General features: G+C 51.8%; 1 protein-coding gene across 1 annotated transcript in view; it reads right to left on the bottom strand.

Moving 5' to 3' along the window:
- Positions 1-990: 990 nt before the first annotated feature.
- Positions 991-24,396, bottom strand: part of TTC28 (tetratricopeptide repeat domain 28) — a 668,012-nt gene continuing 644,606 nt past the window's right edge. Inside the window, exons 16-23 of the mRNA XM_043977397.1 lie at positions 21,636-22,356; positions 20,175-20,299; positions 18,571-18,802; positions 17,503-17,579; positions 15,216-15,239; positions 13,858-13,987; positions 6,865-6,972; positions 991-6,408 (exon numbers count right to left, since the gene is read on the bottom strand). Of these exons, the coding sequence (XP_043833332.1) occupies positions 4,775-6,408; positions 6,865-6,972; positions 13,858-13,987; positions 15,216-15,239; positions 17,503-17,579; positions 18,571-18,802; positions 20,175-20,299; positions 21,636-22,356 (3,051 nt within the window). The 3' untranslated portion in view covers positions 991-4,774. The remainder of the gene's footprint in view (positions 6,409-6,864; positions 6,973-13,857; positions 13,988-15,215; positions 15,240-17,502; positions 17,580-18,570; positions 18,803-20,174; positions 20,300-21,635; positions 22,357-24,396) is intronic.

The raw sequence follows: 24,396 nt of genomic DNA, 5'->3' as shown, positions 1-24,396 counted from the left end.
ATTAGCTTGAGATAATAAAAAAGGAATTCTTACAACTCTAAGTACTTATACTTTGGCAGATAAATGCGGCCTATATCTGTAGAGATTGAGCTTCTTATCCTTGGCTTTCAACATCTTCCACAGTTTGGTCCCCCTTCATATGCCCACATTGCCAGCTTCTACAGCCTCTGTGGGCAGAAACTGTCCTTGGGACCAGATTAATCTGCTTACCCAAACACTGCCCGTTCACCAAAAATACCACATGCATTCTTTTTTTTTTTTTTTTTTTTTTTTTTTTGCGGGGCAATGAGGGTTAAATGACTTGCCCAGGGTCACACAGCTAGTAAGTGTCAAGTGTCTGAGGCCAGATTTGAACTCAGGTACTCCTGAATCCAGGGCCAGTGCTCTATCCACTGTGCCACCTAGCTGCCCCCCACATGCATTCTTATTCCCTTTGTTCTGTGGGGGAATTCTCTCCCCTGGTCTTTCCACTGATCTAAATCATATCCCTCCTTCAAAGGCAGCTTTGGCTCCAACTTCTCCATGAAGATGCACTTGTCAGTCTAGTCCTGGGTGCCTAATAACTGCCCTCTCCTTTAAGGTCCAATACATTTTCTGTCTGATACCTACTGCTGGCTTGTAATACACGGGGAGGCCCTGTCTCCCTGGCAGTCTCTCAATGACCAAGCACCCAGTGTAGTTTTCAGGATACACTAGGGATTCAATCTCCATTTCTACTTATATAAAAAGACAACTCTGGGAGTGGCTTCACCTCAACTTTAGACAGGCTGCAGCCCAGGACCTGGAGCAACAGGAAATTTTACAGAGGTCAGAAACTGTGATGCCAAGGAAGGATGGAAGCCAGAAGAGACTTCAGAGTTGGCATCAATGCTTGCAGGCTCATCTGGTACTGTTGGCTACTGTCGGCTACTCGGAGAGTCACCTAGAACTCTGGAGAACACACAGAGTAACAGGACAATGAAAACTGAGAGAGCTCATGCTTTTAATAGACACTGGAATCACAAAGGGAGAAGGCCAAATGCCTTAGCAATTTCAATAAAAATATGAAATTCTTTTTACATGGTAAATTTCATAATATAAAAAGTTTAATGCTGTCTGGAAACACAGAGTGTAATTTACAAAAAAAAAAGTCCGCGCAGGCCAAACATGGCTAACACTGCATACAAGGAGGGGTGTTACCTGGGGGACACGTCTGGAGAAGGGATACGGTCGGCCAGTGATCATCCTTGAGTTTAACATCTTTGAAGGATCTGGCAGAAACAAGGGCTCAGTTCACAAACCACATGTACAGTCTCTTTTGACAAAACAGCAAAGTGTGGTATGAATGGGATTCCACTTCCACATTTCTCCTACTTACGAAAAACATTCCTGCTGATTACTCCAACCTGAACTGGAAACAGTTCTCTCTGTGGGCTTTGTATAGACAGGATAGACAGGAAGACGGACAGGAGACAGAGCAGGCCCACCCACAACGAGCGACGATTCCGTCTCTGTTCATAGGGGGAGGCACCTGGGCCATGGTTTTACCCTGACAATCTTCATTGTGTGCTATTTATTAAATTAAGGGGCGAAGGGAGAAATCTGTCACTGAGGTACATTGGTCTGGGTCAAATGAGGAGGGTTTTATTTTTATTTTTTTGAGGCTGATTCTTACTGTTTTCACTCTGCTCAAAAATCACCAGAGTAACCAGGTACTTTATTTGTTAGAATCAGGATATATGTAAAAAAACAAAAGGTGGAACAGCAAGGACAATAGTCTTACTGTCTCTGTTTTGTCTCTGGGCTAAGGTCACTGGGAGGAGCCGACCTGCATTGTTTATTATATTCAGTGACACTGCAATTGGCATAAGCATATTTCAGGCAGGGCATTTCACCTTTCTGGCTTTAAACAAACAAAAAAACCCATCCCAATGCCTTGATCCACAAAATGGAAGATAAAATTCTGTGAATTTGGCCCCCCAAATCTGGTACCTGTCACGCGTGGCACTCAACTTGCTCCCCCCAAGGAAGGGGGGGGGCAAGGGGACTGCTGTCCGCGTGGGGAACGTAGGTTCAGAATTCATATTAATGCCGGTCAATCATGTACACAGTCTGACAATGTCACACATTATCAATGGAAATCCAACTCCCAAATGTGACTTGATGCATCATTCTGATAGAGTTCACTTTCATCATTTACACACAACCATCTTTGTCAATGCCAAATCTTCTCGCTGTCTAAATTGCATACTTCATCCCAAGTTTACTTTATATTAGCAACTCAACTGTATTTTGTAACTTTTTACTTATTTTTACCAGTGCAAAATTTCTGGGAAGGGAGACAAGTAGCCCCAATTCTATGGCATTATCTGAAAATGTTCCCATTCTTCTTTCACAACTTTGAATTTCACATCTGACGTTTTCATCGGGGGCAAAAAGTTGCATATACCATTTCGGCTACTCAAAAGGAAACTGGTCCACACGAATGGGGCTGTCGCCCAAGACGATGCCCTCAAAAATAAGCTATGATGCTTAAAAACAGTGCTCTTAGCTGGCTAGGTTATCACAAGGATTTATTTCCATTGGAAACAGTTGCAGCAGTCATGGGAGTTCACCCAGTCGGCCTGTCCCTTCTCAGATGAGAGATTTTGTACAAGGAGGGGCAATGACCATTCCTTATTTTGGTGCTCGGTCCATGGCTTAGGGAAGAGTAGGCAAAAAGAGGACTGTGAGGGAATCAGCCATATGACAAAATGCCCACACGGCAATCTCTCTTTTGACTTCCAGGCTAATTTCTGGTGTGTTAGATCTCATTTTGTTGGCCAAATACACAGTGTTGCCAATTTGGCTTTTATCTCTGGCTGGTGCTCCTTTATCACTGAAAACCATCCCCACCAACCTCATCTGTTGCTGGAGTCCTTCCAAAACGTGTGCCTTCATCTTTGGGGATGGAGAGTTTGCATTCATTGACATGGCTACACTGATTTTAAATGCAAAAAAAGACCTTACATGGATTGTGTTCAGGAGGAGAATTTAAAATGATTAGCTCTCTACCTTGTACTTCTCTGACACATTTCTTCTGAAGACTTCCTAAAGTGAAAAATATGAATCAGGCCAATATTATTCCATCCATATGGCCAATGGAGAAAATGAGGCACAGTCAGGCTAAGTGGCTTGTTTATGGGCATAAAGTGATTTAGTGCGAGAAGTATCCAGCCATCTCAACTTGAGTCCCCCATCCAACTAGCACAAGGGTCTCTGCCTATGTCAGGGGTGATGGCATCTGACATTTTGTGTAAGGCCCACAGAGAATGACAATGGTGGGATTTGAACTGGTTCACATATTTAAATTCTCCAACTCAACACTCCATTGACATGGTGATCTGAGGGCATTTCTCTTCTCGACTAATGTGTACAAGCTATAGCTAATCTCCCCTTCAGTAGGGCACCTCTTCTCTCCTTCAATGGTGACCCAGGAGCTCGGCGTCCTTAGCTACAGAAAGGCCTTGTCTCATCTCTCCCTCCTGCTCCTCCTTCCTGTTACATTCTGATGGATGTGCCATCTCATGGGTATTCAAACTGATGAGTGCCCTGTGCATGTGGCAAGGGACCTCTCCTGGGAAAGAGTGAGACAAGAGCCTTCCATGGCAGCCCAGTCTACACGTGAACCTGTCAATGGACAGGTGGCATGGAATCTGGGCGGCTTGGAGTTAGAAGGAAGAGGCCTTAAAGTGGCCAGGGAGGAAGGGGGTATGCAAGAGTCCTGGAGGGCCCAGAATGCCACACTCCTCTGGGTACACCTACTGAGCCAAACAACTTTCTTTTGCTTCTAACAAAATGGAGGGATTCAAACCACTTTTCTTTCAAACTTGGCTACTACTTGTTGATGAGTATTCAGAAATTTTAGACATGTTTTAGAAAACTTTTTGAGCTTTAAAAAACAACAGTGTTGTATAAATGTAAAGTGTTATCATTACTACTAATAAAACCAAGTTGTTTCTAGTTACCAAGTACAAAAAAGGCCCCAAATATTTGAAAAGCATAAAAGTTGCATTTTCATCATATTTGCATAGCTCTAAAATGCCTGGATAAGGTTGATTCTTGAATTTTGAGAAAATTCAAGTTTGGCTGACAATGGGGCCCAAAGGGACGTTTTGAGGGATAGTTAGTAACTGACAAAAGTTCAGAGTGAAAGCACAGTTTTAACCTGAATTATTGCATTGTTGCTGTGAACTTACAAGGCTATGAGACCCAAACTTCTATAATTTAATTACAAATCATTGGCATCTTCTTACGATAATTCTATTTTTTGGCTAATAGAACACTTTCATGTAGGCTTTGACTAAGAAAAAAATGTATATATACCACTTCAGCCAGCACCTGGAGGCCTTAAAAAAAATCTCTCTGTATTTGTGTACAAAAAGAATGGCATATATATACCTCTTAGCAAAATAGGGGCTCCCCTTCCTCTCCCCTCCCACCCCAGAGCATGAACAATTTCTGTATAAAAATCCTCCCGCAGAATCATACCAAGGATGAGAATCGGCAAGTTCAAAGGTTAACATTTGGTGAAGGGGATGGAGACTTCCCTAAGATCCCCTCCATGGGCCTCCAAGTCCATCCTGGCTTTGGCTGGATGAGGGGATCGGGCGGGTCGCCCGGCGGCAGCGCCATCCGAGCTGATGACGTCTTTAGCCAAACTGGCTGGTCTTCCCCTGGAACAAGGCAAGTAGGTGGAAGCGAACCGAGGCCCTCCACAGGACCGGAACTGGAGTTGTCTGGTAGAAAAGACTCTTTAACATTTGGAGGAAGGGAAAAACCTCCCGGGAGAGAGGAACTTGTAGCCATTGCCCGAGGGCAGTCTCAGGGGGCGCATGGGCGCTGGAGGGGTGCTGGACTGCACGGGGGAGGGGGGCAGAGTGCTGGTGTCCGAGCGTCTGTGTCCATTGGGAGGGTTTGGCGGTGGAGACGCCGAGTGCGGCTGTAGAGACAGCTCCTTCAGTTCCAGCTTGTCCACGCTCTCCTCCTTTTTGCTGTGGCGGGGGGATAAATTGAGCAGATTCAGCACGTCCCTTTTGGACGTCATGGTTCCTGGGGCCCCGCGGAAGATCTTCACGGGACCCGGGGGAGGCTGCGGGGTGCTCTGCCAGAACATCTTCAGGTTGTGGATCGCTTGCACCTTCTCGTCAATGGCCGACATCTTCAGCTTGTCGAGATCGGGGGCATCGGCCGGGCTGGAGCGGGCCGAGCCTGCGGAGGAGTAAGACAGAGCCGGAGACGGGGCACTGCCCGCCGGCGAGTGATGCCCTGAGCTCGGAGAGATGTTCCTCGGGGACTTTGAAATGTGGGAGCTGTAGGGAGAGCTGGGGTACTTTAACTTAAAGTGAGGCTGGTCCGTTAGCGAGCTGGGGGAGTCCGTGCTCGGGGAGGGCCGGCCGCTGTGCTGACTGGCACCTTCCTTGGTGGACGTTTCCGAAGTGGCCGGGCTGTTGTAGCCGGAGCTCACCTTCTGGAGGGACGAGCTCCTCGTGGGTGGCTTGGGTCTCCCGGTCACCGGGGACGACCTCTGGCTCTTCTGGCTGGAGATGAGGGGCCGGCTGAACGCGCTCGTCTCCGAAGCTCTGAACGCGCACGGGCCGTTGTTCGGGGTGGCAGCCCCATCCTCCGGATGGGCACTGGGGGCTAGCTGGCTGCCGCTCCGCTGGAGGCGCTCCACGGCAAGGAGGTGGCTCTGGGTCTCCTCCAGGATTTTCTGGGCCAGCTCCTGTGGGTCGAGGTTGGGGGGGTTTTCTTCCTGGGATTTAACGGTGCTGTCGGTCTCAGTGCTAGATTGGTCAGACTCCCCGGTATCGGAGCTCGCCAGTTTGCCAACTTTTTGGAAAGGCGAATTTGGACTGGGAATGAGCGTCATTTTCACAGGAGAATTGGGGGTGCTCACGCTCCCCTTGGAGCTGACGGACATTTTAATGCCCCCAGGAGTCCCAACTTGGGACGGCTTGGGGTCTGGCGAAAATCGCATTTTTACGTTTTCTTGGTAAGTGGCCAAAGGCTCATTGCTGATGATGGAAAATCCTTCGTATTCTTCTTCCTCTTTGCTGGCTGGAGCGCTGGTCTGCGGAGACAGCTGGCTTCTCGGGGCGGAAGGCCGCTGGGAGTAGGGCTGCTTGGCCTTGTCCCCGTCCTGGCGACCTCGGGACCCCACGCCTTCCAATGTACCCTCAGGCTTGGAAACAAAACTCATGGAAGAGGCGATGGAGCTCAGACTGTACACAGAAATGGCATCCGATGCAACACTCTCTGGGCACGTTGGGGAAAACGGAGGGTTTGGATACCCCAAGGGAGCCTGGTTGGAGATGGACTGAGCAGATGCTAGAGACTCCAGCGACGATGAGCTGTCCAGGCTAAGGCGCTTGGGGAGCTCTGTGGAATCTGAACAAGACAGGGGTCTGTTAGCACCAGAAACCGAAAATTCAGGCTACAATTTCAGACCAACACTGGGAGCTCTTAGGGTTTTCCTTCATATTAATAAGCAGCTGTGTGTATGGGGTGGGGTATATCTCTATGGACAGTAAACAATTATGATACAAAGAGAGGACAATGATGAGAAATCAAAACAAAGCTTTCTATGATTTTCTGGCAAATGTGACCACTTTTGAAAATGTATTTAAGTATCACAGAAGGCTACACTCTGAAGAACAAATGAGGATACATTAAGAAACAGTCTCCAAAAGAAAATACCTCCCCGGAAGCCAGAAATGGGCCCCGATGTTTGACATCAGACCTAGCACTTGTGTGTGTGGCCAGATGGGGAACTTTCTAGGACCTACGATGTGGCCCTATGTGACAAGTGGGCTCAGCCTCTAGTGTAGGTGGGGCCCCGCTTACCAAAGAGAGACAGCAAAGACTGGAGAGCAAAGTGGATGGTTCGACGATTTGCTTGTTTGCCAGTTTTCAGAATTACCTCTTCCTGGCCAACTTCACAGAGGTCAAAACCTAAAGAAGGAAGCAGCACAGAAATCCATGTGTACAGGAAGGTTCTGGACCTCAGTGGAGGCTTGGGAGAAGCACGTCCTGCTACAGCTTCCTTAAGCGCCTGCCTCCTGGTATTCCTGCCTCTCCAAGCTGTCACCTTGTTCATCATCTCCTCCAACCCCAGGGGCATGCGCTGTCCCTTTCACTATGCTCACAGTTTAGGATTTAGCTAAATCAAGGCCAGAAATGATGGCTGATGAGATTTTACTTTCATTAGGTCATAGGGAAAGTCTGGTCCCAAATGCTGCCTACTACCACATAGCGCACACACATAATAGACTTCTGTCTTCTTGTCCCTGGGGATGTCATTCTCACTGGCTAACTTCACTGAGGCCACCGGTCAGCTCTACTTCTATCCCTCTCTTGGACTAAGCACAGATTTCCTAATCCATCTTCACACCTCTGTAGATATGAAAATCTTTTAAAATAATAGGATTGAAGGCTGGAAGGGGCCTTCTTTTACAGAGGAGAAAGCTAAAGGAGTGATTTGTCCAAGATGCTAAGGTAGTCAGGCACAAAGATTTAGTACCAGGATTTAGTTATTTCTACCACAAAACCTATTTCCAAGCATGTCCATCCATTCTTTTAGAGAAGAGCCAACATGTGGAGCAGTTCACATAAGACACAAAGAGATGTGGTGTAAGACACAGAGAAAAAGCAGTTGTTCACTTGGTACTTGGTACAGTATTTTTGTTTGTTTTGGGGGTTTTCTGCAGGGCAATGAGGGTTAAGTGACTTGCCCAGGGTCACACAGCTAGTGTCAAATATCTGAGGCTGGATTTGAACTCAGGCCCTCCTGAATCCAAGGCCAGTGCCTCATCCACTGTGCCACCTAGCTGCCCCCTATACAGTATTTTTTAAAAAACTGCACGTGGGTAGACAAGTACATGCCTTGTCTGTTGTAGTAGTAAGCTGCCCCAAGGCTAGGAGTCTGTCTTTACAAATCAGAGGGGACGCAGCTGTTGCCAAATGGGGCCCTGATGAGTGTTCAAGGCTCAGTGCCAGCCGGGACCCTCAGCTCTTCAGTCACCTTAGCTAAAAGAATCTAAAGAAATGGCAACCAATGGCCCGGTCCGGCTGGTGTCTCCAACCAAAGCTCAGGTGTAGTGCTCACAGTTGGTAATGAGGTTCCAAAAGGCACAACAGGGGCGGGAACAATCCCTCAGCAGGACACTTGCTCTGGTGCTGACATCAGCATCCTGACTTCCCAAAGGGGAAAATGAATAAACCAAACAAATAGGCAGGAAGCAACGTGTGCACACGCATGTGTATGTGTCAGTCAAGAAACATTTATGAAGCACCTGCCCTGTGCCAGGCAACCTACTAAGTGTTGGGGGATACAAAAAGGCAAAAGACAGTCCCTGCCCTCTGGGAGCTTACAGTCCAATTGAGAGACAACATGCAGATGAATATTTGCAAAGCAAGCTATAGAGAGGATAAATAGGAAATAATAAACTGAGGGAAGGCGCTAGAATTAAGAGGGGTTGGGGGGGCAGCTAGGTGGCACAGTGGATAGAGTGTTGGTCCTGGATTCAGGAGGACATGAGTTCAAATCTGGCCTCAGACTCTTTACACTTACTAGCTGTGTGACCTTGGGCAAGTCACTTAACCCCAGTTGCCTCACCAAAAAAAAAAAAAAAAAAAAAGTGGTGTTGGGAAAGGCTTCCCAAAGAAAGTGAGATTTCAACTGGGACTTGAAGGGAGCCAGAGAATCCAGGAGGTGGAGAAGAAAGAAGAAGAGGAGGAGCATTCCAAGCCTGGGGGTGGACAGTCAGAGAAAAGGCCCAGAGTCAGGAGCAGGAAAGGGAAGGGGTGGTGGGTGGGAAAGGATGGCTCTATATCTATATCTCTCTATATAGATATAGATATAGATATATATACCCATATGTATATATGCATATATACACACATTATATATATATATATCTTCAGAGAGACAGAGACAGAGACAGAGACAGAGAGACATACAGACACCGAGTGACAGAGTGAGAATGAAGGTGTTTGTGAAAAGTCAAGGCTGGTGAAACAGAAAAACCCTACGCACGGCACCAAAGCCCACAGGTGGACAAGGATGGAAGGACTCAGAGGCATCTGCCACAGAACAGTTCTTGGTAAAACCAGAACAGCACAAGGCCCCAGAGCGAGCTCCGCAGAAGGCTGTTGTCCCGGCCCGGGCTCCCTTCCTTCGGCCCCTGAGGCCAGCTCAGAGGGTGAAGGTTGGTACCATTGAGTAATGACCAGACCACCAACCACAGTCTTGGGGCCTAAGGTTCAAAGGGGGGCAGATGCCCAGTGAAGCACATAGTGAAGACATCATGATCGTCTGGGCCTGGATTGGCCTGAACTGTCCACACCGAAGGGATTCCATGACTCAGAGTTTACAGAAAGACGCGATCGAGAAAACCATGGTGGTGGTTATTTTTTCTTTTCTTCTAAGCCTGTGAGGTCCTGGAATAGTGAGGTAGGGCCGGTCCCTGGACGCCAGGGTTCAGCACAGTAGCTGCCTGGGGCTCTGGTTGCTATGAGAAGTTTTCCTTTGTGAGTTTGAGAATAAACAGTGCCTGAACTCTGTAGAAATGTGTCCTGAAACTGGATTCAAACAGGAATAACGATGGGCGGTGCATGGGCTGGACCTACTGGGGAGGGGGAGGGGAAGGGAGAGCCGAGAGGAGCAGTGAACCAGACAAAGTGGGCCTTTCGGTCACAATCTGTGGTCTTGCTTTTCTGGGCTCACAGACAGCTTTGTTTTGTATTGGCTGGTGCAGGGCTTAGCTTGGAGTCTTAGAAAAGACATTTCTCTGTGCCCTCAAACCTTCCTCTGTAAGCAGTCATAGTCAGAGAGGGGAGAGGCCCAGCCTGAGTCTGACGTGGCCGCAATGACCCTGGAGGTGCCAGCCCTTATGACCCCCCCCAGGGAAGAGGACTTAGCATCTCAGCCCTGGAAGGGCCCCCGGAGGCTGTCTGGTGTAGAAGAAAACTCTTCACAAGGTCCTGACAAGTATCATCCAGCTTCTTCACAAAGACCTCTGCTGTGGAGGAGCCTCTAGCCTCCCAAGCAGCCCCACCCCCTACTTGTGAACCACTCTGACCTTTAGAAAATTGTGCCTGAAGTCAAGCCTAACTTTGTCTCTTTGCAACTTCTACCCACAGGCTCCCAGTCCTGCCCTGGGGGGCCAAGCAGAGCAAATGTAACAACAAATCCTTCTAATTATTTATTCCCTTCCATCTTCCCTCCTCCAAGTCTTCCCTTCACCAAAGTAAGCTAAATGTCCCCATATCCTTCACCCAATCTGCTTTAGACAGACTCTAGCTTGTCAATGCTCATCTTCAAACGTGGCACCTAGAAGTGAGCCCAAGACTCCAGCCAAAGTCTGACCAGGGCCTAATCCTGACATGAGGCCTCTCTGCAGCTCAAGCATAAGCATACTGCAGTTGTCATTTCACATGGCTGACCTGCATCTAGCTTGTGGTCCACTGAAGCCCCCAGATCTTTTTCAGATGAACTGCCATCTATTCTCTCTTCTCTCATATATTACTTGTGAAGTTAAGTGACTTGAAATTTATCCCAACTAAATTTCATATTATTAAGTTCAGCCCAACATTCTAGCTCCTGTCAGGATGTTTTAGGGTCTTCATTCTGTCATCAGTGTGTTAATAATCCCTCCTAGCTTTGCATTTTCTGTGTTAAACATCAAAGGTCCAGGCACAGATCAGTAGGGTGCCACTCCACTCAAGGTCTCCCTTCAAGTTGCTGTTGAACCTTTGCTGACCACTCTTTAGGTCTAGCCATTCAACTAGCTGTGAAGCCACCTAACCACCTCTCCAGATCTTTCATAAGAATAGCATGAAATCAATCAATCAATTTCCAAGCGTTTATTAAGCACTTGCTGTGTGCCAGGATCCGGGGATAAAAAGACAAAAGCGAAGCCAGTTCCTGCTCCCAAAGAACTTTCATTTTAACAGGAGAGACAACATGTTTAATGAGGCAGATGACAGAAGAGACCATCAAGGGTCTTGCGAGACTCTTGAGATTTTTGCCAGAAGCAAGGGCAAGTTCACCAACTGCAGGTTTTAGAAGCCATTCTCTTCTCTTGGTGCCCCATTTGACCTCTACTGAATGGTGTCTCTTCTCTACAGTCTTTCCAAGGTCATCGACAGGGGCTCAACAAGTTGTATTTGCCACATCTTTCACTTCAGCCTTGACCTGAACCCTTCAAGGGCAGAGGGACTATCTTAGCATCTTCCTCACTCATCTTGGATATCACTTTCTCTTCCTCAGTCATTTTTTTTCTGCCCTCTTGGCCTTATTTTGGTATACAGTGTAAGATGTCGGTCTATGCCTAGTTTCTGCCATACTATTTTCCAGTTTTCCCAGCAGTTTCTGTCAAATACTGAGTTCCTCTCCCAGAAGCTGGAGTCTTTTCTTTTCTGCCCTCTTGGGTGCAAAGTTCTTTCCCCACAACATAGATAAGAAAAATAAAAGTTGTGCAGCTGGTCCTCTCTGGTGTAAGTCACCCTCCTCCCATGTCACGGTCCTCATCATTGGTAGGAATCACTGTCATCCCACACTGTGGTCCTCACCCTTTTTTAAGGAAGCCCTTTTCCTTGCTTATAGTCTTCCTTGTCAGTCTCAGCTTCAGCACCCTGGAAACTCTTCTTATGGGCCATGCCACATCGTCACAGCCTCTCTCTCTCACTGGTCTTTGCTCCCACCTTCTCTGACTTCCCTCAGCATCTCTATGTGTCTCTTTAGGAAATTCCCTTTTCTTCTCCTTATTGGAACTCTGTGCCTTTGGCGTGTCACTGTCATTCATGGACGGACTTTCCCTGTGCAATCTTTATGCGTGGGATCCTGCTGATCCTCCTTCTGAGCCCTTTGAAATCCCCTGTCACCCAAATCTTGGGCTTTGTCAGACAAACCCCAGATTCTTCTCCATTTCTGCCCAAACTCTGAGAGATTCACCGGCAGCCAAAGTTCCCATCATTTCCATCCCAGCCATCTCTCCTTTTTGGTTACGGTTCCTCTGCCTTTCTGAAGGATGAAATCATCACCAAAGCAAGTCAAGACATTAGGACTCCTCTGCTTTTGACAGGGAGAGCTCTCTAGCAGAAAGCCAGATGGGTATCTCGGACAATGCAGAGAAGGATGGCTTCCCCACCCAGCTCCCAGGAGAGGCAAAGAGTGACTCATCTCAAGAGCTGAGAGGAAGGAATCTCCTCCCACAGCTGGCTGTCTTTGCTGCTGCCTGAGGTCACTCTCCTCGGAGCTTTCCTGAGAAAAGGAGAGAGTGTGTCTGGGATTTCTAAAAGGCCGCCTGGGGCACGGCTGATCTCTGAGAGCCAAGATGAGCAATTCTTGAACTCCATCCTTGACGGATGGATTGACTGAAGGTTTCTTTATACCTTGTACAAGGGCATCAAAGGCTCCCCTCTTTCCATCCTGCTTGGCTGACCAACGTTTTTACACCTTGGCCCTCAGGGATGGAGGGGCCGCAGCAGACCCACCGGGGGTCTCCTGCTCAACTCCACCATTGCACCATAACTCCTAAAGTAAAGCCAGCCCATTCCATGTCTGGACAGCTCGAATGGTGACAATGATGGCCTCGGTGGCACATGGAGCCATCTGCCAATCACACGGAAGTGGCGTCCCCTGGACCAGCCTTCAGTCCTGTCTTTCTTGTCAAGACAGGTATGTAGCTTGTGCAGGAAGGGCAGCATCCCATCAAGAGAGGCCCACACTCAGGGTTAGGAAGACCCTGCTGCTGAAAAGTCCTGTCCTACAGCTCTCTGTGCCTCTGTCTCCTCATTTGTAAAATAGGAACCTGGAGAATCCCCGCAGCGCCCATCTCAGAGGGTTGCCACGGCCCTGAAGGGTACACACCCATTTACTGTCAGTTCTAATAATAACTGCCTTTATTATTAACCTCAGAAATCAGGCCTCCATTCTTGGTCTCCTTCAAAAGCTGGAGGACAAGGGTCACCTTTTCTTCATGAGGTTCGGGGACTGTGTGTGTCTCAGCAAACCCTGGTTTGTTGGAACGAGAGACTTGTTATAGGTGTTTTGTTTTCTTACAAGGGAGAAAGGGCTTGTCTTTTCAGTTGGAAGACGCAGCTTCTTGGACCATGTGGCTATAAGACGGCCCTTCAGGCAAGGGGGCACACCTCCACAATACCACCAGGCAAGCCTGCCCAGGGTCTTCACCAGGTGTGAGCAGCTGCTCTTGGCCCAGTCATCCCTCACACGTTAACAGGGAAACAAAAGAAGTGGCGTTGGCACTAACTGGGAGGTTTATCTGTTGCAGCATCACCGCAGACCTGAGGGGATCCACCACCCTAGGCCACGGCAGCCAGGCTGGGTTTCTACCACACCAAAATTCAGCAAACGTTCTTAAGGGAATAAGTGAAAAAAAGGAATTTGACTGAGGCAAAATCAGGGGCTTATGGGAGGTTTTGCTGAAGCCTCAGAATCATGGGATGGGAATTTCAAAACAAAGCATCAATAACCAAGATAATATTGAGAAGAAACGTTGTTCAGTCATTTTTTGATCATTTCTAACTCTTTGTGACCCCATTTGGGTTTTTTTGGGCAGAGATACTGGAGGGGTTTGTCATTTCCTTCTCTAGCTCATTTTATAAATGAGGAAACTGAGGCAAACAGGGTGAAGTGACTTGCCCAGGGTCACACAGCTAGTAAGTATATGAGGCTGGATTTGAACCTAGGAAAATGAGTCTTCCTGACTCTAGGCCCGGTGCTCTAGAACACTAAGTAACTTTCAGCGAAAGGCAGGAGGGGAAGAAAGTGGAAAGTGAGGAATGATTCAGCTAAAGGAGGAGCCCTTTTCTTACCTAAGGCTGCCAGGAACTCGTGACAGCCCGGGAGCCGCCAGAGCTGGACACTGATGGAGACCTGGATTGGAGCCGAGGCAAAGTCCTGTTCCTTCTCTCCTGCTTGGAGCTGGACCAACACCTGGTGGAGCTGGAAGAGGGGAAGAGGCATCACCAGGCGCGGCCTTGGCAGACTCCCTATTCTCTGGGCCCCCACCCGTCCTCATCATCGGCAAGGCTATGGCGTGACAATGAGCCTAGTGGGGCGGGCAGGAGGCCGGCCTCTGAGGCCCTGCACCCCAGGGGTGGGGATCCTTGGGCTCTGGGGCATGACATTCTGAGGCTCTGACATGGATGGAATGATCTCGTGTCATCTCTATGGACACCCTAGCCAGGATTGTGCCGTGGCCAGCCCCTGCTGAGGAAAGTGGGATGAAGGGACAGTTGTGAGGCTGACCAGGGTACGGGGTGGCAGAGCAGAGGCTGGGCCCCAAACATTTGTGAGGAAGCCAGGCCTCTGGCCCTGCGTTCACCCCCTCTGGTGAACGATGAGGATTCGGAGAAGCATGGCAGGACGCAACGGTTGTCCCATCAGCTGCACCCTGAAGGGGCAGTGCCCAGGAAGAAGGACTGACAAAGAGGAAGCCCCCAGGAAGCCCCCAGGCCCGGGGACAGCCCAGTCATTTAGCTCACTCCATCCTGGGACCTCATGAGGAGCTCGGCAGCCCCAGGAGGGCCAGGGATGGTCACATGGAAGTGAGCCAGCTTTCTGGAGGACTTTCAGACGGAGGCCCAAGTGACGGGGCAGGTGGGCAGGCCCTGCGCAATGGGAGGGAATGTACAACTCCGATTTCTAAAAGCCTGGAATGGTCCAAAGGCTCCATCCCCCCCTCCCCCCTCCCCCCCGGGGATCCCCATGGAGCTCAGCAATCGAATCAAAGACAGACTAAAGAGTAAAAGACAGGAGCAGATGGTGAAATGCAAAGGGGAAATTGAGCAACCAGAGGCCTTGGGAATGCAGCCTCAGCCATGCCGGGGCCTAGAACTCCCAGCAGTCTGCAGGGCCAAGCGCCTCTCTACACTGCGGATGCCTAATGTTCTCCTGGGCTGGGGAGACCCCTCTGCAGAACCGTGTCTGGTGCCTCCATTCTCAATGAAACAAAAGCTAAATTCCAGGGAGAGATTAGGGAAAATGAAGCTATCGCTCCTCCTCATCCCAGTTCTCGGGTGCCCTGGGAGTCTGAGGACCCCAGAGGAAGAAGTCCTGCTCTCTACAGATGAAAGACTCGCTCAGCCAACGCCTCCCAGGGTTGCGCTTTGGGGATGGAGGGTTTCTTGGGCTCACCTGGATCACAGCTGCTACATAGAGGAGTACTCACCATTCCAACCATATTTTTAACAGCCTTCAGCCAGCAGATTATAAGAAAAGGAAAGAGAAACAGAGTGAGAAAGAGAGAGAGAGAGAGAGAGAGAGAGAGAGAGAAGGTAGTTTAGACTCAAGCATAGGTTGTTGTGCCACGTGAACTGCCCATTGCCATTAGCAAGCTCCATGTTGGGCCTATGCATTAGCAGCCACATCTCAGCAGATGCAGGGGGACAGTCAGGGGGAGGGTGAGAGAGGAAGGAGGGACAAAAAGGGGCGTGAGCAGCCGAATGGGGAGGCTTCACCTCTTGCAAGTGGGCTAAGGGCCCCAGCTTGCTGTGGCCCAGGCAGGATGCCAGCCGCCCTCTGTTCTCCAAAGGGGTCCATCCAGGGTTGGAGGGAAACACGGAATACTCAGGGACTCAGGGGGATGTCAGACTATTTCATGCTGGTCTGAAAACAGCATGAGTCTGCATGATAAGGACTTGGGGCATTGTGAGTCCACCCTCCATCTGACCCTTGGCACCCAGCCACAGACAGGATCCCAGTGGCCGGGGAGGCCCTGGGCTTGGGAGAGGCTTGGGCAGGCCGGCCCACCAACCTTGGGCCACTGGGATTCTCTGGAACCCAGTCTCCTCCTGAGGTCAGTCTACCCCAGCCGGCCCCTCATTTCCTGGCTGCTGTTAGCAAAGCAGGTGCCATGCGCCAGTCACAACATGGCAAGGATGCAGGGAAAGTCACTGGGCTGGGGGTGGGTGGGTGGGGTGAGGTGGGTGTGGTTATGGACAGCCCCCTAAAGCATCCCCATTAGAAGGAACTCCAGGGAGGCCTCAAGCTCAGAGCTTACTCCTGGACCAAACAGCTGCTATCTCCACAAAGAGACAGTTCTGCTGACAAGGAGACCTACCCAGGCTGGCGAGCCCAACGACACACACCTGGAGGGACGAGGTCCTGGGGGGCTGTTGTGTTTGTGGTTTGGTTTTCCCTAGTGGTTTATGATCAAAGATGGCCAGGGAGATCCTCTTTACACCCTGCCTTGCCTGTGACTGCTGAAAACCTGTGGCCTCCTGGGAAAGAGGGCCTGGACTTTCTCTGCCCTGGGCACAGCGGGCATGCCTCTGTGTGTGTGTGTGTGTATGAGTGCAAATGGGAGTGTGTGAGTATGTGTGTATGTGTGAGTGTGTGTGAGTATGAGTGTGTTTGCATATGAGTGTGGGTGTGTATGAGTGTAAATGTGAGAGTGTTCAAGTGCATGAGTGCAAATGTGAGTGTTTGTATGAGTGTATGAGTGTGTATGAGTGTGTATATATGAATATAAGTGTGTACATGAGTGTGTGTATGAGTATGAGTATGTATGTGAGGGTAAATGTGAGGGTGTATAAGTGTGTATGAGAGTGTGTATGAGTATGAGTATGTATGTGAGGGTAAATGTGAGGGTGTATAAGTGTGTATGAGAGTGTGTGTTCTAGTATGAGTGTGGGTGTGGGTGTGGGTGTTAGGTGGCCAGGGAGGACATGTTCTTGCCCCCCCACCCCGCACCCGCAGGCTGGGCTCACACAAGTGAGCCTCTCACTATTATTCTTAGCTGCAAAGGAGTGACACCGTCTGAGGTCAAGGCTGGGTGATCTTTCTGGAGGAAGAGCTGAATGAGAACACTTTGCTTCCCCCTTTTTTCCCTTAAAAGTAAAGGCCACAAACCACGTTCTTTAGCAAATGCAGATGCACGAGTGGGCCTGGGCATAACTACAAAGCCACATCAAACATCCTTAGGTACCATGGGTAGGTCCTACTAGACTCCAAAGCTGCCCGAGGACAGGGACAAGTGTGCCGTCCAAGGTGCCGGCTTAGCCAGCTTTGCCACAGTGCTTTGCAGGAGGCCCCTGGCTGCACAGCTACAGTCTTATCTGTTCTGGTAAGCTGACCCTAATCCTTGCTTGGAGACTCAGGTAGGTGATCAAGGGCAGCATGGGAAGTAAATAAAATCAGGGGAAGAGGGGAGGACCTGAGGGACCCTGCCAGGGGTCTTTGAGGCCGCAGGGTGACACGGCACAGGAGACCAGGCTGAAGCAATCTGCCTTCAGAAAAGGGATTTTGGTTTTCCCTGAGAACTGTGGGATCCGGCAGGAAGGCTCCTCGCCTTGTCCCCCACGGTGGTGCTCATGTCAGAGTTACTGCCTGGTGCTCCTTCCTTCCCTCCCAGGCCACGTCTGAGTTCTTACGGGAGCCGTGTTCAGGGAGACATCATTTCTGTTTCTTCACCCTAACCCACCCTCGGCCTGGCTGCCCAAGCAGTGCCCACTTACCCGGCTAATGAGTTGTTCTCCGGCTTCCGAGGTAGTGATGAGCTTACACAGTGCCTGGAGCGCAGGGGCCGGCAAACCTGAAACGATCAGACAAGGAAGCGTTTCAGGGCCACTTTCTGAAGGACAGGGCCCAGGGGTCTCCCAAAGGTCCCTGTTTCCCTCAGCAAAGAAGCCCCGAGGGGTGTGACTCTTCTATCACAATGAGTGACTCGCACACTCCTCAGCGTTTGCACTAATGCAATGTGGGTCACGAGGAGGGAGAGGCCGCTCACCATCCCCTGCCCCCTGCTGCGAGGTGCCAAAGCAACAGGCCCTTGACGCTGACTGGCAAGGCCCCCCAACATCCCGGGGGGTTTGCAGGCATTGCCACCCTGGGAAGGAGCTGACCTGGGGGCTGAGCCTGCTGCAGGCCCACAGGCACTGACCAGGCTGCTCCCCCATAGCAGGCACCGGCTGAGGCAACTGAGTTATGGGGTTGGCGCCAACCTGGAAAGGAGCCTGCATTCTGCTGGGGACAATCTATAAATATAACGTAAGGGCTTGGGGAGCGGGGAGGGGGAGAGAGCTGTGAGCCCCGACACAGCTGGGGTTCCCAAGCATGAGGGATGGGCTGTGCAACCTGAACAGCTAGTGCTCCATTCCCGCTAGCTTGGACAATGCTGAGCTAGAGCAGGGTACACAGGTCTGCAAAGAGAGTGGGCCCTGGACTGTAAAGGGCGTTAGCTAGGTGGACAGCAGGGGCATCTACATTAGATCCTGTGAGGTGTGAGGTCTGACTTTCCCCTGAGGATGATCTCTCCAGGCTGTGAGGAAGACGGGCCAGAGGAGCCTGGGCCCAGAGGCAGGCAGTCAGTTGGGGACTACAGCCATCATCCACATGAGGGGGGCTGTGTTATGCGGGGGCTGGGAGGCCGTTCCCCTCCAGACCCCCTATGCCTCGTCCCTCGTTGACCCTTTATAAATGGTGACTAGGCAGTGGCCTCCCGTGGCCCAACCTGGCAGCTCCTACCTGCCCTGTGTGGGAGGGGGCGTGCGGTGGGTGTGTGGGGAGGGTCTCTGTCTTCTTACCCAGCAGGGACTGGATGGTGGTGCTGCACTGCTGAAGCCGCTCGCCAGGGTCTGAAGTTGGAAAGAAGACAGCTGCGGGCAGCCCGCTGGCCGGAGGGTCTAGCCTGAAGCCCACAGCAGTGAGGAGCGCTTGCCAGCCGGGGATGCCGCCCACCTTGTTCTCCACGCTCTGCTGGGAGGTGTACATGGAGTTGCGCTGCCCGTTCTGAATCCGCTGCAGAGACTTCTCCACCTGGGGGGCAATGCAGAGGAGGGCATGGGGGGCTGCCCATGGCCCTCCCACCTTGGAGGAGGTGCAGCCAGCTCTGGCCCTTTGCTGGCCTCTGGTCAGAGGGTGCCTCCTGCCACCCTGAGGAGAGGAGAGGGCACAGCTCCTGACCTGGCCCCTGGGGCCTCTGGAGGGGCTGCCCTGGGGTGGACATCCCCCCACGGGTTAAACATTCCTCTATTCATTCTCTCAGACTTTACCCTTCTGCCCAGCTGATGAACCCTGTCTAACCCTTATGGGTCTCTCCCCTGTTGGACTGGCAGCTCCTTGAGGGCAGGGCCTGTCTTTTCCTTTTCTTTTTATCCCCAGCCCTTAGCCCAGTGCCTGGCACATAGTAGGTATTTTATAAATTCTAGCTGGAATGGTGCTGGAGGCCACCCTGAGAGCATTGGGGTGGAAGCTGGGAGGCCATTAGGGGTGGGGGCGGCACTGAGATGATGCCCAAGGCTTTCTCCCTGGCACAGAGCACTGTCCTGTGCTCTGGCCAGGGAGGGCTGGCTGCCTGGGACTTGGGAGGACCCCACACCTTTGCTCAGAGCCTGAAGTCCTGGCCAGGGGACAGATGGGGGCGGCATAAGCAGCCTTCATTCATTTTCTTCCTTGTTCAGAGAGGTCTGGACAAACCCATGTGGCCCTGAGCTTGGGGCAATGGGTACAGCTGCCCCAGAGCACAGCAGGGATTCAGGGAAGCTTGGACATTATGAGGACGGGAAGCGGGACTTGACCAGGATGTTGGCTGACGGTGCCCTCCTGTTCTAGGGGACCCCCAACTGGCCCCCCTCCACGTGTGGCACAGGGGCACTCCCCTCTGCTGAGGACTTGAGCAGATCCAGCTGGCCTCTGTCACTCCATCCTTGCACGACCACAAGCAAGTGAGTGGCTCCCACTCTTGGAGCCTTTGAAGTCTCAGAGATTCAGATCAGTGACAGGTAATAATCACCTACTATGTGCTGGGTCTGTGAGGTTCAGGGACAGTCTCTGCCTTCAGGGGCTCACATTCTGCTTTCTAAGGATGTGATAACTTGGGGAGGGTCAAGGGACCCTCAAGGTCACCCCATTTGTATTTTGAGCATCCTGGGGAGCTTGCAAGGACACTCTCGTAAGCCTTCAGTGTGAGATCTTTCTAAAGCCGACAGTGGGGGAAAGCCCTTCCTGGGGCTGTGTCTCCAGCTGTCCCCTTCTCCCCCCTGGGGATGACATAAAAACCTTCCCAGCATTCATCTTCCATTCTATGCCTGCTGTGAACACTACCTTCCAGCACCAGCCTAAGCCCCATGGCCACCCCTCCAAAGGACCCAAGCTTCCCCGGGGAAGGGCAGCCCCTGCCCTCTCTTACCAGATGGAGTAACACCCGTAGGGCATCTCGGGCCCTCTCTGGGTGCTGGAGAATCTCTGTCAGGGCCTGGCCGATGAGAGACGAAGGGCTGTTCAGCTTCACGTCACTGCCGATGAGCAGGAAACCTGTGGAAGGGGTGGGAAGAGCCACATAAGTGCCAGCCCCCAGGCCTGTCCACTCCTGCTGTGAGCCGGCTATGACAGGGGAGGAACCTCCCCAGTCTCTTCCATCTGCATCTTCCTAACTTGTCAGACAGGGCTCAGCAGCCTAGTATTTTGAGGAGTTTCTGAAAAGCAGGCATGCCTGAGGTACCACGCCTTGTGCTGAGGGGTCATGTGAAGGCTTAGGGCCACGGCCCCTCATGAGTACCACGAGCAACACTTCTGCCCCGCCCCCATCAGAGTGGCACAGAATACCCCCGGTCCAGGTAGGATCGACTGAATCACGGATTGGTCTGGTCACAGAATTGGCTTTTTGGGTCAGGTTCATTAAAGAGCAGCTTTGGACCACCTCTGCCACCAGGACCAGGGCAGCTCCTGGAGGTGGGTCCTAGCCAGTTCCTGGCCGCAGAGGCTGAGTCACATGCCCGAGGCTTCTGCCACTCCCACAACCCGCACCTGTGTCTTCGGCTGCCCGGGGAGATCAGGACTCCCTTCCGTGCCTTCTGCAGGGAAGCTGACAGGCTCCCGTGTGCATGGGTGCACTTTCTGCCCAGGTGAGCTCTGTGTCTGCTGAAGGCTGCTCCTGCAGGGCCCATGCTCTGTGCTGTTGCAAACCCTAGGCCTTATTTCATGTATGCAAGCTCCCTGAAGGTGAGTCAGGTGCAAGGGAGAGACCAGGAGGTGTTGGGGCGGGGGTGTGCGGAGGCATCCGTGTGCCTAGAAGGGGTCTGTCTCTTCTTGCTCTGAGTTAAGCTGGGCCTGAGTCAGGAGCTCTGCCTTTAGATCCTGGCTCAGATACTTCCTGGAGGTGTGACCTTGGCATAGTCACAGCTTCTCTGACCCTCTGTCCCTTTACTGACAGGATGTGGTGAATCCCTGCTCTGTCTTCTTCACAGGGCTACCATCAAGGGCAGTGATGCCACCTTTGTAAAGTACTTTATAAATGGGAATGCACTCTACAAAGGTGAGACACTTGTATTAATACACTTGGTTTCATGATGCTAAGAACCGTGAGATTTTAAGTGACCCTGGTTTGGAACAAGCCAAGGGCTCATCTGGGTTAGTCCCTGTCAGGCTGCCCCAGAAGAAGTCTACGCGATCTTTGGTCTCCCTGCTCAGGAATCTGGTCATTGGCTTGAAATCTAGAATGGTGCTCTTGGCTTGAACAAATGCTTGCAGAAATCCTTTTGGTCAAAAAGCCAGCCATTCAGTGCCCCCTCCCCACCCGAGCCTTTGCCCTAGACCAGAAGCACAAGAATTGACCAGGCCCTGCCAGCCTCCAGGAGCCCGTGCATCCTACCTGCCCAGTTGGACGGGTGAGAGAACTGCTTGCTGCTCTGCACCCCTTTCATGGCCTCGCCCAGGGCCGCGCTGGCCCTCAGCCCGTTCAGCAGGGAGGAATAGAAGGCGTGGATCAGCATCTTGGAAGCGGCCACTGGCACGGGCCACAGCGACACCAGCACGCACTGGGCCCCCGCGGCCAGGAAGGCTCGGGTCAGGCCAATGACCCCGTCCGCCGTGACTCTGCTGTTGGACTCCTGATAGGAGCCCAGAACCACGAGCTTCCCCGGCAGCCGCAGGTCCAGGATGTCGGCCGCCGTGAGCAGGAACTCCTGCAGGGGCGGGCAGTCGGAGATGCTCTCTGCATCGCTCGCGTCGTCCTGCATCCGCAGGGACTCGGGAATCGTGTAGGGGTTCCCGAAGGAGCTCCTGCTGCCCCCGGGGGTGCTGTCGGCGTTGGGCGTGAGGACCAGGGCCGACAGTTTCCAGGAGATGTGGGTGGCAAAGTGAACACACTCGGCCTGGCTCAGGGCGCTCATGACCCTCTCCTTGGTGGCCACTTGGCCCACCAAAGGCTGGCAGCCGAGCAGCTCCGACACCATGTAAGCTTCTTCTTCCGCAGAAGGGACCGGCCCCCACAGCCACCGGTCCATGACCGCCGAAGGGAGCTTGGGATTCCCAATGACGGCCGCCATCGAGGTGGAGCTGGAGTAGGGGGGCGCGTTTTTTCTCAGGTGAGACTAGGACAAGAAAGAAACGGAGTTCTGTGCACTAGCGGGAAGAGCACGCGGGCTGGTCTCTCTCCGCCCCGTTCTTTCCCAATCCCGCCTCTACACGCCTGCTGAAATAACCTTCCTGAGGCTGCTTACATCCAGCCTTGGCTCTTGTCCCAGAAAAGTCTTCAGTGGCTCCCAACTGCCGAGCTGAAACACTCCACAATTTGGTTGCTACCCACCTTTCCAGACTTATTTACAACCATTCCCTTCCATAAACTGCCCATTATGACTGTTCCCAAACTCAGCATTCCCTGCTTTTGCCTAAGCTGTCCACCATGTCTGGGATATTTCATTCCTTCCCTCCCTCCTTCCCTCCTTCCTTCCCTCCTTCCCTCCTTCCTTCCTTCCTTCCTTCCTTCCTTCCTTCCTTCCTTCCTTCCTTCCTTCCTTCCTTCCTTCCTTCCCTCCTTCCCTCCTTCCCTCCTTCCCTCCTTCTTTCCTTCCCTCCTTCCCTCCTTCCCTCCTTCCCTCCTTCCCTCCTTCCCTCCTTCCCTCCTTCCTTCCTTCCTTCCTTCCTTCCTTCCTTCCTTCCTTCCTTCCTTCCTTCCTTCCTTCCTTCCTTCCTTCCTTCCTTCCTTCCTCCCTCCCTCTCTCCCTCCCTCTCTCCCTCCCTCCCTACTCCTTCCTCCCTCCCTCCTTGCCTCTCTCCCTCCCTTCCCTTCCCTTCCCTTCCCTTTCCTCCCTCCCTTCCAACACACAGAATAAGAACCAAGGTAACTTCAGTAACATCAGGCACATGACAGCCCGCTTGGGCAACTTTTCCAAACTGAGGTTTAAAGGGGCATATCTGCTTTTCATGACTATGGTAATCATCATGATTGACATGAGGGGCACCACGGCTGTTTGCCACCTTAATGCTAATCAGAGGAGGTGTCCAGCTATCATTTGAGACAGCCCCGCTGAAAATGAGAAGGGAGAGCCTGCCTCAGACATTAATTGTGTGGCCCCCAGTGCCCGTCAAGGTGCGTCACCTCCCGGGGCCTCAGTTTCCTCAAGTGTCAAATGGGGGTCTGCCCTATGGCTTCCAAAGTCCCTGCTCCCTCTCGGTTCCTATAGAAGGGGGCAATGACAGCAGCTGCCTCAGGGGCTGTTTTCAGGATTAAATCAGAGAACCCACTTAAAGCGCTTTGTGAGCCTGAAGGGGCCACATAAATGTCAGTGATGGTGGTGGTGGTGGTGGTGGTGGTGGTGCAGCTGTGGCTCAGTCAGCATCTTAAAAACAGGACAGAATGGGCAACTAGGTGGCACAGTGGATAAAGCACCAGCCTTGGATTCAGGAGGGCCTGAGTTCAAATCTGGCCTCAGACACTTGACACTTACTAGCTGTGTGACCCTGGGAAAGTCACTTAACCCTCATTGCTCCTCCCCCACCAAAACAGGACAGAAACATGATGCTCCCTCCAGAAGTTGGTGACTTAGAAAGGGCCAGGTTCACACCTTCTCTCAAGATTGCACTCTTGCAATAACAAGTCCACCCCAGTGGAGCCTTGGCTTCCCCCACTGCCTCTAACACCCAACAGGCCCCCAGCTGTCCCTGGGATGGGGGGTGGCCGAATCATTTGTGAGAACACCTGGCAGCTGCAGGACGGCTCGCTGGGCAGGACTAGGGAGCCATAGGCAGGCCCATGTTCAACTATAAAGGGGGCTGGGTCTTGGGCAATGATAGAAGGAATTCAGTTTTAAGTGGAAAGACCGGGGTGGGGGTGGGAGGAGTCAAATGTGTTATCAGAGCAGACAGGCAATCAGCATTAGGCTTGAGGGAGGGTCTGAACACATTGCTTGTGGCATCTAAAGACCAGCCAGATTTCTGTGGAATCCCCAGGATCTCAGTCTGGCCTCATGCCTCTGTGTCCTGTGGGATGATTCCAGTCGGATCCCAGGGATCATTAGAGATGACCACCAAGGAGCCTTCTAAGAAGGCTTGAACTGAAGGAACCCAGAGGGGTCCTGCTGTCCATCTCCCTGCTGACAGGCAGGGCCACACTTCCATCCGACCAGGATGAT

Source organism: Dromiciops gliroides, chromosome 1 (genome assembly GCF_019393635.1).
Source record: "Dromiciops gliroides isolate mDroGli1 chromosome 1, mDroGli1.pri, whole genome shotgun sequence".
NCBI lineage: Eukaryota > Metazoa > Chordata > Mammalia > Microbiotheria > Microbiotheriidae > Dromiciops > Dromiciops gliroides.
This window is presented reverse-complemented; position numbering and strand designations above follow the sequence as displayed.